Source organism: Etheostoma cragini, chromosome 24 (assembly GCF_013103735.1).
Source record: "Etheostoma cragini isolate CJK2018 chromosome 24, CSU_Ecrag_1.0, whole genome shotgun sequence".
Taxonomy (NCBI): Eukaryota; Metazoa; Chordata; class Actinopteri; order Perciformes; family Percidae; genus Etheostoma; species Etheostoma cragini.
In genome coordinates this window covers 2,263,239-2,279,671 of record NC_048430.1, presented here as the reverse complement: position 1 = coordinate 2,279,671, position 16,433 = coordinate 2,263,239, and the positions used below count along the sequence as shown (strand labels likewise).

The following is a 16,433-nucleotide window of genomic DNA, read 5'->3' as shown; positions in this document are numbered from 1 at the left end:
GGGGGGCAGGTGGGAACGTCCGCCCACTTTATGCCCCTGGCCTGGCATCGTTGCGATCCCATGGCACGATTAAGTTAAAAGGTGCCCTGATTTGACAATTGAACAGAGTTTTCCTCATATGGAAAGTGACAGCCTATAGGCAGAAGAGAGAGAGTGGCGTGGTCAGTGCCGTGAGATGCCGTTCTACATCTGTATGACAGCTGGACAGAAAGAAAACAAAGTGTACTGGTCTGCTAGCCACACCGTGACTGATCACTCATTAAACCGATATGGAATAAGACAGTTCATTACATTACAGTACTAACGTCTTGAGGTTTTGAACAAAACTGCAACTTATTTAAGGCTACGTGACTGGAAATTTAAAAGTAGAATAATGTTATCAAATGTATGAGGAAAGTCCTTATAAATATATATAAACGTTAGTTGGTCATATTCTCAGAGTGAAGGTGGTCTATGAATGACTTGTTTTGAACAGTGGAGAGTTTGGGGAACAGCAACAAGTTGCACGCCTCCTTACTTGGTACATCATAAAAACTGACGAACTTTACTCCGCTGGACATTATTGTCCCACCTTTGGAACTTCAGTTGAGATAATATGTAACAGCCAGCCGATCGCATAACTTTAGCCAGTGTTCTCCGCGCGTGTAGCCGTCTGGATCGATGACGTTGTGATTTGGACGGATATTGGTGACACACTTCACGCGCAGAAACAATGGTGCTGGTTTGTTAATACATACATATAGATGTTGGCGACATGGCGTATGCCTCGCCAAATAGCGTTTTGGAGCACTTTTCTGACTCCGTTCAACTCTGCGCAGGTTTCCATCGGAAAGGTGATCCTCGGAGTGTTTGGGCTAGCAGTGGTCGTCATTTTGATAGCGGTTCCCACGGCTATACATTTGAAAGGTGAGTCTGTGCTACTAAACGTTGACATTAATACATCAGTTATGTTCCGACGGACCTTTAAACGCATCCGGAAAAAAAGGTACGAACGCGTCATTACGCACGATCCGTTTGGATCGTTTTCCATCTCAGAATAACAACACGTTCTTGTGGAAATCCGTGCGTGACATCACAACAGCAGGATTCGTTTCTCTGATACAACATGGGCGCGCCTTTCAATAGTTTCATCCTGAGTCACACACTATGACAATTCCCATAATTACCCCAAACACACATTGACGTGAGCAATATTCCACTCGTCATTATCTGTTACAGCCTTTACAGCACTTAGCTTATTTTATGATGATGATGATGATGATGATGATGTGTTTGATATCCTATACGTACCCTGTGACCTTCCAACTCCACTCTCTAACGTGTTTCAGAGAAGCAGAAGGGGGACCAGAATATGAGAACTTTCACCCTAGAGGATGTCTTCAACAGTTCACTGAAACCAAAGTCCATCAGCATTAGGTGGATCTCAGGTGGGAAAATGGTGCCAGTAAAAAGGAGAGATAGGGAAGGTGGACCATGATGACATTGATTGCAGCCACATGTGTACTGTACTGTCTAAACTGTCAATGTGTCTCTGAGGGTGCTTCTTATCTATCAGCTACATGGTTCTCTTTTGTCTAGCTACTAATTCACTTTGATCGATCCCCTCATTCATCTGTCTGTGTGTTAATGTTTTTATGGGATGTACTGTAAACATGGACTTTTTGTCATAACACTATTGTAAGGATAAAAAACCCATGAACATGAACATGAACACATGAATTAATGCAGGGTAATTATCATGCATTCCTGTTGCTCACCAATAAGGTATGATGACATAACAATGACTTTATGTGATTGGTTAATGGATGATCAGTTAATGACTGTCAATCTAATTGATACCAAATTAGCTTTAATCCAGTAGCAGTAGAACAGAAAAGTGCATGTCAGACCTATGCATGCAGAACTAGACCTATCCTTTAAAATATAAAGCTGTGAGGCTGTTTGACAGTCAGTCTGTAACACCAACACGTTGCCCTGCAAAGCTGAACTTGAGAGAAGTAATTTTGAACTTTATAGAAGTACAATAGAATCACAAGAGACAGATTTAAAAAGAAATAAGAAGAATAATCAAAGATCAAAATCTTTGCAGCAGAGCTTGAGATATCCGGTCTGTTTGGTCCCTAGTATGGTTAAAGCTGAATCCTAAAATAACTGATAAACGATACATCCATCATTAATTCCTAAATAATTGTGATTGATGCATTTGTTACATTGGCAATCCTTGCTGTTAAGTGTAAATTAGTTGACGTCTTCAGGGATTTGCACACTTGTTCTCTATTTTAAATCCAATATTCTATTGTGAATGACAGCATTTTTGTCATCTTCCTCCACAGATAATGAGTATTTGAATAAGTCCCAGGGCTCAGTCTTCCTCCACGACGTCGTCACGGGAGCGGTGTCAGAGTTCTTGAGCAGAGATAAGTTTGTAAGTCACCCTGCTTGTGTGCATCTGTGTGCTTCTTTTAGGGAACAACACAAACCACATTAACTCAGCAAGACAACTATACATACCAATCCAAAAAAATGCAGTGTTGTCTGTAAGTCCTTAGGCAGTGAAACTCCCATAACTGCGTTCTTTTTCCAAAATAGAACGAAAAAGACGCGTATGAATACCAGCTGTCTGCTGACCGCAAATATGTTGCATTCATAAGCAACCGTTCAAAGGTACACTACGCTTTTATTCACATTAACCTGATGCATATTTGTCCCAGTGTATTGTTTGTTAATTGTGTAAATAAAAATATTTGATCACAAAAAAAAGGAAACTGTTCACAGCACAGTGTTTTTTTGTCCCATTAGCTGTGGCGGCATTCATTTACAGCTACATATTCATTGTATGACCTGCAATCAAAGTAAGTATCTGAACTACAGATTTTCATTACTTTATATTTTGATTATGTGGCTTTCTTCAAACAGCACTTATGATAATGCAATGCACTCCAGTTAAAAGCATCCACCAAGTGTTGTGTTATGCATGCAAAGTGGATTATTTTAAAATATTTCTTCTGAAATAAAATACTAATACGGCACATAAGTAAAGCTCACTACAGTTTCCCAAATATCATATTTTTTATTTATTTCAGCACATTTCTCACACCCTCTGACATTCCTGAAGAAGTCCAGTACTTTGCCTGGTCTCCTGAAGGGAACAAACTGGTAAGCTTGGACACACAAAAAAAGATTGGTTGCATGAGTATACAAGTACTACATATACAGTAACTTTGAGTGACAGTTTGGCTTTGCAGTTGGTGAAATATTTCACCAACTGACACTTCAGCACACGTCAGCAGAGCAACAAAGGTTTAATCTGGTTTTGGGATTGTTCAGAAAACAAATCAGGCTTTTTTTGTGAATGTTTGTATCGTATTGCATTTTCAGGCCTACGTTTGGGAAAATAATGTGTATATAAAGAGCAGCCCTGCATCACCCCCACATCAAGTCACCTTCAATGGCAAGGAGAATCTTATTTTAAATGGGATCCCGGACTGGGTGTATGAGGGTAAGTTGTACATAATAAGACATAGAGACATGAAGGAGGTTAGTACTTAAGTACTATTTTGGTATACTTGGATTTTCACTTCTAAACTTCTTAGTTCATTCAATCCATTACAGGCTGCAGATATTTTGAGATAAATTGTAATTGCTGAAGTAGTTTCACTTCAGAAACGCACACGTACATTGTTTTGTAAATATTTAACAAACTTTCTAATCAGGAGATGGGGATGTGAATTTTCAATGCAATACAATAAAATACAATACAAATTTATCGTAAATGTGTGAAATGTTTTGTGAAATCTAGCTTCTCCAGCATGCCATGTCAGGAAGTAGTTTTTTTTTTCTGCCTTTTTGTAAGTTAGACGGTTAAACGGACGGTTTTTGGAGTGGGAATTGAATCCCAAACCTGACCCCACAGTCCTGAATCCTAATTTAGTAATCCTTGATCAGATTCACGCTTTCCCCCTTCCAGAGGAGATGTTCTCATCCTCTCAGGGCCTGTGGTGGTCACCCGGAGGGAAGTACGTGGCTTATGCTGAGTTCAATGACACAGAGGTCCACAGTATAGAGTACTCCTGGTATGGCGAGAACCAGTACCCCAGCACTGTTTCCATTCCATATCCAAAGGTACTGTAGGGTATCCATCTAAGGCGTGTTTGACTAACAAGCCTTCATTGGGATCATTGCATTGTTGTATATGTCTCTTACAGTCTTTTTCTTGTGCAGCCAGGTACTCCCAACCCTATTGTGAAACTGTTTGTTGTAGACACTGACAACACAACAATTACTGAAGTTGTTGTCCCAGACTCACTCAGCACGAGGTAATAAAACACCGTATATATTTTTCTGTTAACATATTAACAATCTGACAACCTGCCAGTGGGCCCGGCCTACTCGTTCAGTTTTTTTTTTTTTTTTAAAGATTATTTTTGTGGCATTTTAGGCCTTTATTTGATAGGACAGTTGAGGATATGAAAGGGGAGAGAGAGGGGAGTGGCATGCTATAAAGGGCCGCTGGCTGGATTTGAACCCCGCCCAGCTGCGTCGAGGAGTAAACCTCTATACATGGGCACCCGCTCTACCAACTGAGCTATCTGGGTGCCCACTCTTTCAGTTTTTAACAGAGGGAAGATATTTATGTCATATGAAACTTGCTAATCTAAGGAACCCAGTGGTGCCATGTCAGACTGGCTTGTCATGGCCATTTTCACAGGGGCCCATTGACCTCTCACCTTGAGATATCTTCATGAAAAAGGGTTTTATTGGTACCCATGAGTCTCCTCTCACTGTATAAAATTAGCTATTGTGAGCCTAACGAAACTTTAAACTACAAATTAGGCAAGTAAGCGGCTGTATGGCGTCCCTAGGTACTGGATATTGGCAATAAGGGGGTGTCTGAGCAGATTCCAGAACAGAAGTGCTAGCCATCCAATCACCAAAATATGTATTGTAAATGTAATCTATGGTGTTCCTCAAGGTCTGGGTGTCTTAATTTGGTATTGTGAGGAGAATTTGGACAATTATTATCAGTTCTCAAGTGATAAAAAAAAATGGTTAAAATTGCACCAAATATGAGTAACACATCCTCCTGCTTTCAGGGAATGGAATCATAAATAGATAGGAGCTTACCTTTGTAATAATGTATTTCATTTTTTCTTGTCCTCAGTGAGCACTACTTGGCCACTGTAACATGGGTGATGGATGAACAAATAGCTGTTCAATGGCTGAAGAGAGTACAAAACCACCTCATCCTTCAAATCTACAATTTTAGTGGAGTTAAGTGGGATCCTGTTGAGGTAAATCGTGATTTTCTACACTAGAACAATTTACTAGATGGAAATTTTGCACTGGCATCACACAGAGAAGCAACCCATTTAAATAACAATGAATTCCTATAGCATTTTTTATACTGAAAGGGCGGATAAGAGACCACAATTGTTTCTACATTTTATGAGAATCCAATAGCAGTTCTTGATATATTTGACGCTGGACCTAAGTGGTGGACCAACTGACATTGCTATCCATAGAGTCATGCTGCTAGCATGACTAAACTATTCCAATGTATGGACAACAGAGACACATGCAGCAACCAATAACACTTGCAATGTACAAATGGACATCTGAGTATTGTTTTCAGGCAGACTGAAATTCGTGTATGCAATTATCCTTTAAGCTACCTGGAACATACCAAGACCATTTAAACTTGACAATGCTGGATCATGGACATTTCTTTTTCTTAGCTCAATGTCACAAACATTGCTTTTATCTGTTTTGTTACTGACCATAGTCAAAATTGTTGCAAATGTTAGCAAAAGGTTGTCTAAATGTATCTCTGTGTTGCAACGTCTCTTATTGTTTGGACTGACAAGACTGATATACTGTAATAAAATATATCTTAGTGCAGATGTAAAAACCTATTGTATTCCTTTTTACAGCATCTGGAGGTACACAGTCCCACGGGTTGGATTGGACGGGTAAGTCCAACATACTGTTAAAGGACATTCTTTTTCTCTTTATAAATTCCCTGAAAAGATCAAAAACAACAATGACTTTAACTACCCACAAATATTGCATGTCTGTCCAAAGCTTGGTGTTTCTCCTCCACTCTGCCAAAGAGATCCATTGTTGTCCAAAATTGATTGAAAACACATCAGTGAGCCACACTGTTGCATGCTGTAGTTGATTGTGACTCAATCCCACACATACCTCTCTGCTGTCAGGCATACTCACTAGAGCACCAGTACCAAAATAGTCTCCAACACGTGCACCATTTTCCAGCTGTTTCCAGAAATTGCTGAACCTTTTATTTATTTATTTTTGTGAAACTGTATATGTGTAAGTTGTTTTTTAAAGTTTTACATTCTCAGTAGAAATGAACGGGCGTGTAGTTGAGAGCCACCGACAAAGTACAGCAGTAGGAGAATATATGATCATAATATACAGTACTTGTTCTTCCTAGTTCTCTCCACCAGAACCCGTTTTTGCCGCAGACAAGAACAGCTATTACCTGTTGATGAGCGACACTAAAGGGTACAAGCACATCCATCATGTCCTCGGGGTAGGTAGACTGACTCATTTCAGAATCACATTAGCAAAAGAAGCTCTTTTTAAGACTTTATATCATCCATATTTTTCCGTAGCGTGTTACTTACACACATTCTGTTCTGACTCATCATGTAGGGCACAGCTAAAGCAATCACCGCTGGAGAATGGGAAGTCATTGACATTTTGAAAGTAACTGCGGATAGTGTGTAAGTCTCTTGTGAAAAAAAGAAATTGGGCATAACAGTGTATTATAATTGTGCTGCTATTTACAATGCTTTATTAAAACTTTAAATATTCAAGATCTGGATGCATCACTTTATGAACTTTCCCAAACATTTTGTGTGTTTTTGGAAACGTTGAGATTGTTGCTAAGTTATGATGGAGTTAGAGACACAACTGTTAAGTCCCATAAGCTGAATCCCTTCTTTACTACAGTCTGAAATTTCCACCTCTCTCATTTATACCAATTATTTCACAGCTATTATTCAAGTAATGAAGGGGGCAAGCCAGGAACAAGGCATGTTTACAGGTAAGGGTCTTTATTATTGTAGCGTTTGTGTTTTATTTAAAGACAATGTTTGATTAGAAAGCATTTCTTCAGACTTAAAGTGTGTGTGTGTGTGTGTGTGTGTGTGTGTGTGTGTGTGTGTGTCAGGTTGACCAATCAAGCGACTGATTGCCTGACTTGTGCATTGCGTGGAGAAGACTGTCAGTATAACTCTGCCTACTTTAGCCACAATGCCTCCTTCTACCGTATGAGCTGCAGTGGTCAGTTTATTTTATTTTTTCATATGCCTCTTATTTTTTCCATATACCACTGTCTGTATTATTGATATATTCTGTAACATATTAATTATTGCTTATTTTTCTATAAATATTACATTTAAAAATATGTAAAAAAGCTAATTTAATTGGAACTTTTACACAAAGGTCCTGGCATTCCTTACTATGCTCTCATGGATAACAGGGAAAATAAAGGTAATCCACAAATTTGAAATTCAATTTAACAATCGTAACAAGGAGGAGAAAATGTTATTCGAATGAGACTTCTATATTTCTATATTTCGTAGAGTTAAATGTTTTGGAGGACAATAAAGAATTTCGCAGCCTGATATCTGACATCCAAATGCCCAGTATGCGCCGAGCCTCCATCACATTTGAAGGACATAGTAAGTGAATTATAGTGATTTAAAGTAATAAAGTTTTTCTTTAACGCTATTTTTAACTAACTGGGAATACTTTATTTACATCTCGGCTGTTTTCGACAGGTCTCTGGTATCAGATGTTTTTGCCCCCAGGCTTTGATGAATCCAAGAAATACCCTTTACTAATAGATGTGTAAGAATTTATTAAAAAAATAAAAATATAAAAAACTTAATTAAAAATGCTTTTCAAAAGAGTTCATAAACTGATCCTGATTTGCCCTCCCAGGTATGCCGGTCCTTGTAGTCAGAAAGCAGACTTCATCTACAGGGTAAGCTGGTCCACCTACCTGGCCAGCACTGAGAAAATCATCGTCGCAAGCTTTGACGGAAGAGGAAGCGGTTACCAAGGCGACAAGTTAATGCATGCAATCTACAAAGGTCTGGGAACCTATGAGGTGGAAGATCAGATAACAGCAGCCAGGTAAGGATAGCAAGGACCATTTTAGACAAGACAATGCATCTTCGCTCGAACAAACAGCTTGACCCTCTGTTTCCCAGTAAAGCTTGATAAAACTGGATCTGACTTGTTTCTGTGGTTGAAACGCGCCCAGGTGTACACAGACATACACACAGGAAATGGCATAAGCATCATCGAGTTACTGTAATGATCTGAAGGCCAATCTTCATTCTTGTAATGTACTGTCCTTATTGAGATAATTGTCTTGTCTACATTTTAGGGAATTCATCAAAATGGGCTTCATAGACAAAGACAGAGTTGCTATTTGGGGCTGGGTAAGTTCTTACCAACTTGTATTAAAACTGTCCTGAAATGTGCTACTTCTATTCTACTCTTTTTCACCGTGCTGTCAGTGTGCTTGGTCTTATTAAAGGGCTAGGATGAGCTACAGAATTGAATTTGTTTTCACAGTCTTATGGTGGATATGTGACTTCAATGGTCTTGGGATCAGGAAGTGGAGTTTTTAAATGTGGAATGGCAGTTGCTCCAGTGTCCAAATGGGAATATTATGGTATTTTGTTTGTCTTTTTAAGCACGTTCTTGATGTTGACAGCCTCCCAGACCTAACACAATAATTTAAATGGCACACATGATCTATTTGTCATTTCCAGATTCCATCTACACAGAGCGTTACATGATGGAGCCCTCACAGAATTCTCTTGCCTACACTGTAAGTTTCACACATATTATGTGATGTTATGACCGTCTCTTGTATCTGACGGTCATTATACATGCTGTTGGCTGTTTTCACCAATACACAAAAATCTGATTTTGTGCAGAACTCAACAGTAACTGCCAGAGCCAAGAATTTCCATTCAGTGCAGTATCTTCTGGTTCATGGAACAGCTGATGGTGAGTTATGCAGTTCCACAATTTAGGATTTAGGATTTTGTCGACCTATCTAGCACTACCATCAGATCAAACTCTCTCCATTTGTGACAGTTGAAGTGGTATTTTGGAAAAGTCAGTCGTCAAGTCTTTAGTGACCTTTCTTGATTAAAATGGGCGGATTGCATTGAGAACCTTGTTGATTTTTTATTTTGTTTTGATTTTTGTTGTGTTTTCTAGACAATGTTCATTTCCAGCAGGCAGCCGAGATCTCTGAAGCTCTAGTAGACGAGCAGGTGGATTTTGAGGCGATGGTAAGTTATCTTGAAAATCCAAATTGGAATGACTGGAAGACTTAGGGTGCTATAACACGTTTTTTAAGCTACAGCATTTTTTTTGTCACATACAGCAAACATCTCCTCACTATCTGCTAGCTGCCTGTCCCCTGTACAAAAAAACGTGGTCTCTGTAGACAGCCAAGGCTCCACAAATGCCAACAAAAGTAAACTGTGCCAACGTGCACCATCAAACATGATCAGTCTTCCAGCATTACAGCCAATAACCAACAAGAAGGATTCGGGGGGGTGGGTTGGGAGGTTGGGGGGTTAGTGCACAGAACCACAGGAGGTGGGGAAATGGGATGGGATGAGAAGGAGGAGGGAGGGGCAAGCTAACCTTGTTGTCTTTAAAAAACTTTGTCAATAAGAAGTGCAGTCACCCAACATCCCAACATCTGTCCTTTTTCTTTCAGTGGTACACAGATAAGGATCATGGGCTTGGCGGCTCGGCCAATCAACACGTCTACACCCACATGAGTCACTTCCTACAGAGGTGCTTTGCATAAAGTCCTCTGGGTTACAAATATCTCTTTTCACAACCTCATGTGAATAAAACTAAAAAATTGGGATTACGTTTTCAGTTCTTCAAATGCCAGAAAAGTACTAAGTGGTCCGAGTCATAATGCCATTAAGTTAAATTTTATCATGCATCAGTCAGAAAAAAAAGTGCTTCTCTGGAAATGATAACTTACATGTTTACTTGTACCACAAATACTTTAAATATGTATTTCTTTTCAAAGTTTTGTGAATTTAACTATATTTGACCTGGGCATCAAGATATAGGCTACAGTAATGATATGAAAGTGTACTACTATAAGTGAACTACTTGTACTACTTGAACATAGTTTTTATAGTAATGTATTGAAATATGCACATAAATGTAATGCACCAAAGTAATTTTCATCAATTTTACAAAAATGTTATAGATTGTTGACTGATGTAATAATTGTTTCAAAAAATAAAGAATTCAACAATGAGAACTCTTTGAATACTTGTAATAGAGTATTTTTACAGTATGGTATTAGTATTTTTACTTAGATAAAAGATCAGATGTTATTGTGAGTAATTTGGCATGCTGATGTTAGCATTTTGTCGTGGAAGTTTCTTGTACAGCGAGAGAGGAATTTGTTGGAAGTGAGACTTTGTTGAAACAAAATAAAGACAGACTGCAAAACTGAATCAAGGTTTGGTCTTTGAAAGTGAAGTTTTAACTGTTTTCTGCAGAGAACAATCAAATGACGAGAACGGCTTTCACTATGCACACTTCGGCTACAGATTGACAAGTGTCTCACAACTGTACATCAGTCATATCCTGCCTTATATCCCGGGCCCCCAGAGAAAAGAAGACCTTGTTTGGAGAACAGTCTAATCTTAGTATAACAATTAATCTTCCCAGGCAGACAAATTGGAGCTGTTTTGTCTTTATGTGTTTGGTCGTTCTATCTTAGCTGGAAAAGAACAACTTGTGTCTTGGATAGGCTGTGGTGGCCTGCTGTGATAACCAAAACTCTGGAACACTGTTTCTGTCGGACTTTGTTGCATTTGTCCTTGGAGGAAAAATGCAAAGACTATAAGTTGTCTTCTCCTTCAGGGAGGACACATAAAGAGAGATTCAAAAGTCATACACCCTGAAAAGCATGTGAACAACTATATGAATACTCAACACATGCATAGTATAGAATGACATATGAAAACATTTTCCCATTACAATTTACAGTAACTCAGAACACCACTGTGTCTGAGTACAGCCTCGCAGAGCTGCTAGCAGGCTCAGTCTTGTTAGAGTAAAGGTTATGGAGGAGTGTCATGGCGAAAATGCTCAAAAATACCCAAACTCCATCTTATATTTCTTTGAGAAGGGGAGGTGGTTGAGAGGGCAAGTAGTTACTGGGCTTTATGTGTAAAATGATTTCAGACAAAGGAGAAAAGTTCAATTTCTGACAATTTTTGGATCCACTGAAATGTTTTGGCAATCTCAACTGAGAAATAGTGTTATTTCAGCCTTGACACACTGCTAATATATATTTTTCAACAAATAAAATACACGGGAGTGTATGTGAGAGTCAAATTCAAGATTTACTGTATTGTTATGTATTCATACTTTTATAGAGCATCTTTGCTGAACTATGGCCCTTGTAAAAATGGAGTTAACTGCCACTGATGAAATAAATGGTCAATATTCCTCATCTTTTATATTTGATCGGAAAGAACTCACAAATACTGACTCACCTTCCAGATATGACAGCACACTATCACTTCCCATTGTGATGACACAGTAGCACATTAAAGCGTCTTCCCTACTTTCTGTTAACCAGGATGAGCTGTGCTTGTTTGATCTTAACACCTAAGTACCAGCTGGCCTCACGCATGAATAGCATCTCCCTTGCTGAACAAATGCTTGGCTTGTTGATTTGGCCGATGTGACGGGGCCCGTGTCTAATGGGTTGAGAGTAACAGGTGGACCAGGCAGAGTGGTAAAATTGACCCACCTGAGCAGATCCATCCTCCTTCTCCTATAACAGTATATAAGCCCATAGAGTTCGATTGGAGGGTAAGAGACAGCAACAAGCAGAGGAACTAACAGCACTGTTCTTTGGAAAGAAGAAAAAGAAGAAAAAAAGAAAAGGTGAGTTGTGTTTTGTTGCAACAGCAAAGCACTTTAACTTTAGCTGCCTGATCCAATATGAAACCTCTGCGTCTGTGTGTCTGTGTAGGTTATAACCATGAAAAGCATTCACTCCCTTGCTGGTATCTTTCTGGTTCTTGGCTTTGTCCAGAGCAGCTGGCAGGTTCTACAGGAGGCTGAGGACCAATTAAGGTACAGAAATCACATCTAAATTAATGATGTTTCAGGTTTAACTACTTTTAGGAGCTCTGCAATAAAACGTCATACTTTGTGTAGAGAAATAGAAGATTCTATGTCCCAAAACCAACTGGCTCACAGTTCAAATTGTGCTAATGGGGGCTCATTTCAGGTTAAACTCTAAATTTGTACGCTAGGCATGTTCATCCAAAATCTGCAAAAATGATGGGAACATGACAACAAAAGCTGAAATGTTGTTACTTCAAAAACCCTGAATGTATCCCAGATAAAAAGGATAAAAGACAAAACGTAATTTGAAGAATTAAATCTAGTGATGATAGGGGCTACTGTACAAGTTCAAGAATTATGATGCTGAAAATGTGGATTATCAAATTAATAAATATAAATACATTTGGGCAAAAAAACAAATTGTAGCAAAGCAAAATGGGAGATGGAATAGAAAATGAAAAGTTGATACGGCTTTACACCTGTGGTGAATGTTTGTATGGAAGATACAGATGCATTTTACATACGATTCGTTGGCATCATCTTGAGTGTTTTGGAGAATTCCATGCAAACCTATCCCTTATATTCAAAGGGATTGCAACTGTCAAACTGTGTTCTCTCTCCTGCACTGCAGCTTTGAGGCAGACGACACATTAGTGGATGAGCCAAGGGAGCTGTCGAACATGAAGAGACATTCGGAGGGAACTTTCTCAAACGACTACAGCAAATACCTGGAGGACATGAAGGTGCAGGACTTTGTTCGGTGGCTGATGAACAACAAGAGGAGCGGGTCAGTGTGGGATCCATTCTAAAAACTATCATACAAATTTATTGTAAAAAGCTTCGTCTTGTTTGGCAATATGGCTTAAATAATCAAACACTGGTTAAATTAAAGCTCAGGATGTTACAATTAACTTTTAGATGGCTAAACAGCAGGTGTGAAAGGAGCACTCAGATGTATCACTTGAGTACCAGTACAACAATGTAAAATTATTCCAAACTAAAATTTCTGCATTCAAAATCTTACATGAGTGCAGAAGTATTATTGGATACATGTACTTACTACGTAAAGTAAATGTACTCATTTTGCAGTAAAATATACCCTGTGCCTTATTTTACCTACCCAATGTACAGTAAGCAATGGCTAGTTTGGTTCCCAACCTAAGGATCAAGCCCTCCAAAGGGTCACAGGATAAATCTGAGTGGTCGGGTGATGATTAATGAAAGACAGTAGAAGAAAAACAGAGTTCTGCTACACAAATATAGACTCGCATACATTGATTTTTATAAGCTTACTACATCATTAGAATGGTAATCTGAGAAGTGACCAGTAATTATGCCTGCCAGATAAATTTAGCAGAGTAAAAAGTACAATATGTCCCTCTGAAGTGCAGTAAAGTACTTAAAGTTGTATTAAAAGGAAATGCTGAAGTAAAGTACACCTCAAAATTGAACTTTACAGTACTTTCGACCACTGATAAACAGGGATGTATTCCACTGATCGGGTTTTTGCTTCAGACTCTTCAGCTTTTTAAAACTTTAAAAATAATATGAAATATTTCCCTCACTGTGTGTTTTTAGTGCTGAAGAAAAGCGCCACGCAGATGGGACCTTCACCAGCGACGTGAGCGCTTATCTCAAGGATCAGGCAATCAAAGACTTTGTTAACCGGCTCAAGTCTGGACAAGTCAGAAGAGAGTAGGCTGTTCCTCCCTCTCCTCCTCCTACTGTACCAAACCCCCTTACAGCCTGCCTGCCTGTGTCTGATTCCACCATGACAAGAGAGACTGAGTCAGAGAGAAAGAGCTAATCAACAGCTTCATGTGCCACTTTTTCCTTTCTTTGCTTTTTTCCCCTCGATGTCCCTTGTGGTTGTGCTAAAAATAAATCACCTGAACTTTTCACACTGTGTTGATTGATATGTTACTACTGTGTGATGATTGCGTGCAATGATTCTTTTTGATACATAACATGCCAGTGGACAATGAACAAATCATGGATTGATCAAAGCAACACAATGTAGTCACTTATCAGAATTATCTAAATGAAAAGGATGATTTTTGACTATTGCTGCACTGCAGGCCAAATAGTAGAGTTTAAATGGCAGGTGTCCACATTGTGGGGTTACTGACCCTTAATGGGCAGTGTTTACATTGTGTGCATGTGTACCTACTCAGATCTGAAACGGACAGGCGCGGTGAGGCGTTCAGCAAGAGGCATGTAGATGGGAGCTTCACCAGTGATGTGAACAAGGTGCTGGACTCGATGGCTGCCAAGGAATATTTACTCTGGGTCATGACCTCCAAGCCTTCAGGGTGGAGGTAAAATCAAGGCACATAGCTGAAATGATAATTGCTGGAAATGCTAGCTTCGGCATGATTGTGATCTTCTCTCTTTTTGCAGTAAGAAAAGACAAGAGGACCAATAAGACACTCCTACAGGACTCCCTATGTGTTCTGCACACAAAGCCATATACAGGAGGAATAGAAAGCCATACTGCTTTGCATGTTGTAATGTCAACACTATTTTAAATACTTACTGTATGTGATGCAAAGATACAAAAACTACTACTCTTCCATAGTTTTTATGGTGCAACCAGAGAGAAGAAACGGAATTAAGGACATATTTTTTCTACAAATTTAAATTGTTTTCTATATTTTTAAAGTGAAATCAAGAACACAAAAAGTGAAATCTCAGGTAGGCCTTTAAAAAAAACATGTAGTGTAGGTGGTTTTCATTGCATATTATTAATCCGCTCTGCAAATTAAAGTTTTTCAGTGTGCGTTTGTGGCATTATTTTTAAATAAACAGTTAATTATAAACCTATTCTAGAAGCTGAAGTTGAACTTTCAAAATTAAAAAAAGAAACACACCCACACACACACGCACAAACACACCCACACCCACACCCACCCACCCACACACACACACGAGTATGCCTTGGGCATCAACACCGCCTGAATGTCTCTAGTGATACACAAGAGTTTAAGTATTTTTTCAGCTTTTTATACGAAGGTATTTAGACATAGTAGCAAGATGCTACTATGGATGGATGGATATAAGGTGAGAGAGCAATAGTGAAAGACATATAACGATATCCAGCTGGACTCTGGGACATAGGGATAGTCAGCACCAAAAAACCTTGGCCTCTGGCCTGCCAACTCCTTTTTAATCAGTAATTTTTCCTACAGCATAGTTTTTATCAAACATTACTCCAGCAGCAGATTAATCCACATCTGATTATCTACGAAGTATTTGGCACAGAACATATGTGGGATTGAGTTAAAATAAACTGGTTAACTTTTCTTTTCTTTTTTGTAGGCAAAAGCAAGTATTTTGCAGATTGGCCCATTTCAGAATAATGTAAATCTTATTGGTTTAAGAATATGGATTTCATGGATCATTATCCTAACATAAACAAGAATACTTCATCACTTATTTGTTTATGACACGATTATCTTCTCTTAGTAGTACTTTCATGTAGTCCAAGTCTGTTCTAGTTTTCCTCATATGTGATCAGCACAACCCAAAACAGGCCTGTCTTCACACAGTTCTCCCACTATTTTGGATGTATGCATTCATTTTAAACAAAGAGAGTGGTCTCTGGGAGCATACACAGCAGCATCCTCATGTGTCAGAGAGCCAGTCCTCTCCTGTAGCTCTGCCATACAAAGGCTAAAGAAGCTTCAGCCTCTGGCCCCAGAGTGCCCTCTGGCTCCCTTTCCCCAACGGGGCCAAAGACATGGAGCTTCTGCCTTGGATAAAACAACTTTACATTTTTAAAATATGAATACATAGTAGTACAGTTAGAATGAACTATCATGTTCACTGACCTCTAAAGGGATCAGTAAATTACCACATTACAGCAGAGTTGGTTGAAGATCTTTATTTTTACTCACTCGCTCAGCCTCTTTCCCATTAGAAACCAATCACGATAACAGATCTGAACTGATAGCTTTCTATACAGGTGACTTAATTTATTAAACAGAAAGTGTACAGCTATCACTACCAAATTTAAGGCAGAATTCCACACAGAAGTGGTCATAATATTTGATATCGATATAATTCTGACCTCTTAGTTTAACTAATCAACTAGAACCATCAATTAGACAATGGGAAAAGAACATCTACAACAAAAACCTGCCTTCAACACTGACTTCATGTTAGTAACATATTAGTAACATTTTACATGATTAAAATATACTATGTATTATACATTGTTAAGACTCTTTATCGTTTATTACATTTTTCCCTTC

At 38.8% G+C, this 16,433-nt stretch overlaps 2 protein-coding genes across 2 annotated transcripts; both read left to right on the top strand.

The window, feature by feature from the left end:
- The first annotated feature begins 509 nt into the window (after nt 1-509).
- Nucleotides 510-10,353, top strand: dpp4 (dipeptidyl-peptidase 4). The gene is made up of 26 exons (XM_034864449.1): nt 510-715; nt 819-906; nt 1,329-1,427; nt 2,334-2,425; nt 2,590-2,664; nt 2,800-2,852; nt 3,084-3,156; nt 3,379-3,499; nt 3,968-4,122; nt 4,222-4,316; nt 5,162-5,291; nt 5,931-5,969; nt 6,455-6,553; nt 6,676-6,746; nt 7,019-7,069; nt 7,196-7,308; nt 7,471-7,518; nt 7,611-7,709; nt 7,809-7,878; nt 7,972-8,166; nt 8,423-8,477; nt 8,614-8,713; nt 8,814-8,872; nt 8,982-9,054; nt 9,271-9,344; nt 9,782-10,353. Exons 1-26 carry the CDS (start codon nt 713-715, stop codon nt 9,872-9,874), a joined length of 2,223 nt encoding a protein of 740 aa, XP_034720340.1. The 5' UTR covers nt 510-712; the 3' UTR covers nt 9,875-10,353.
- A 1,558-nt stretch (nt 10,354-11,911) lies between these two features.
- Nucleotides 11,912-14,892, top strand: LOC117939315 (glucagon-1-like). Its single transcript, XM_034864557.1, has 6 exons — nt 11,912-11,984; nt 12,081-12,186; nt 12,812-12,967; nt 13,759-13,875; nt 14,355-14,498; nt 14,581-14,892. Exons 2-6 carry the CDS (start codon nt 12,092-12,094, stop codon nt 14,603-14,605), a joined length of 537 nt encoding a protein of 178 aa, XP_034720448.1. The 5' UTR covers nt 11,912-11,984; nt 12,081-12,091; the 3' UTR covers nt 14,606-14,892.
- The last annotated feature ends 1,541 nt before the right edge of the window (nt 14,893-16,433 follow it).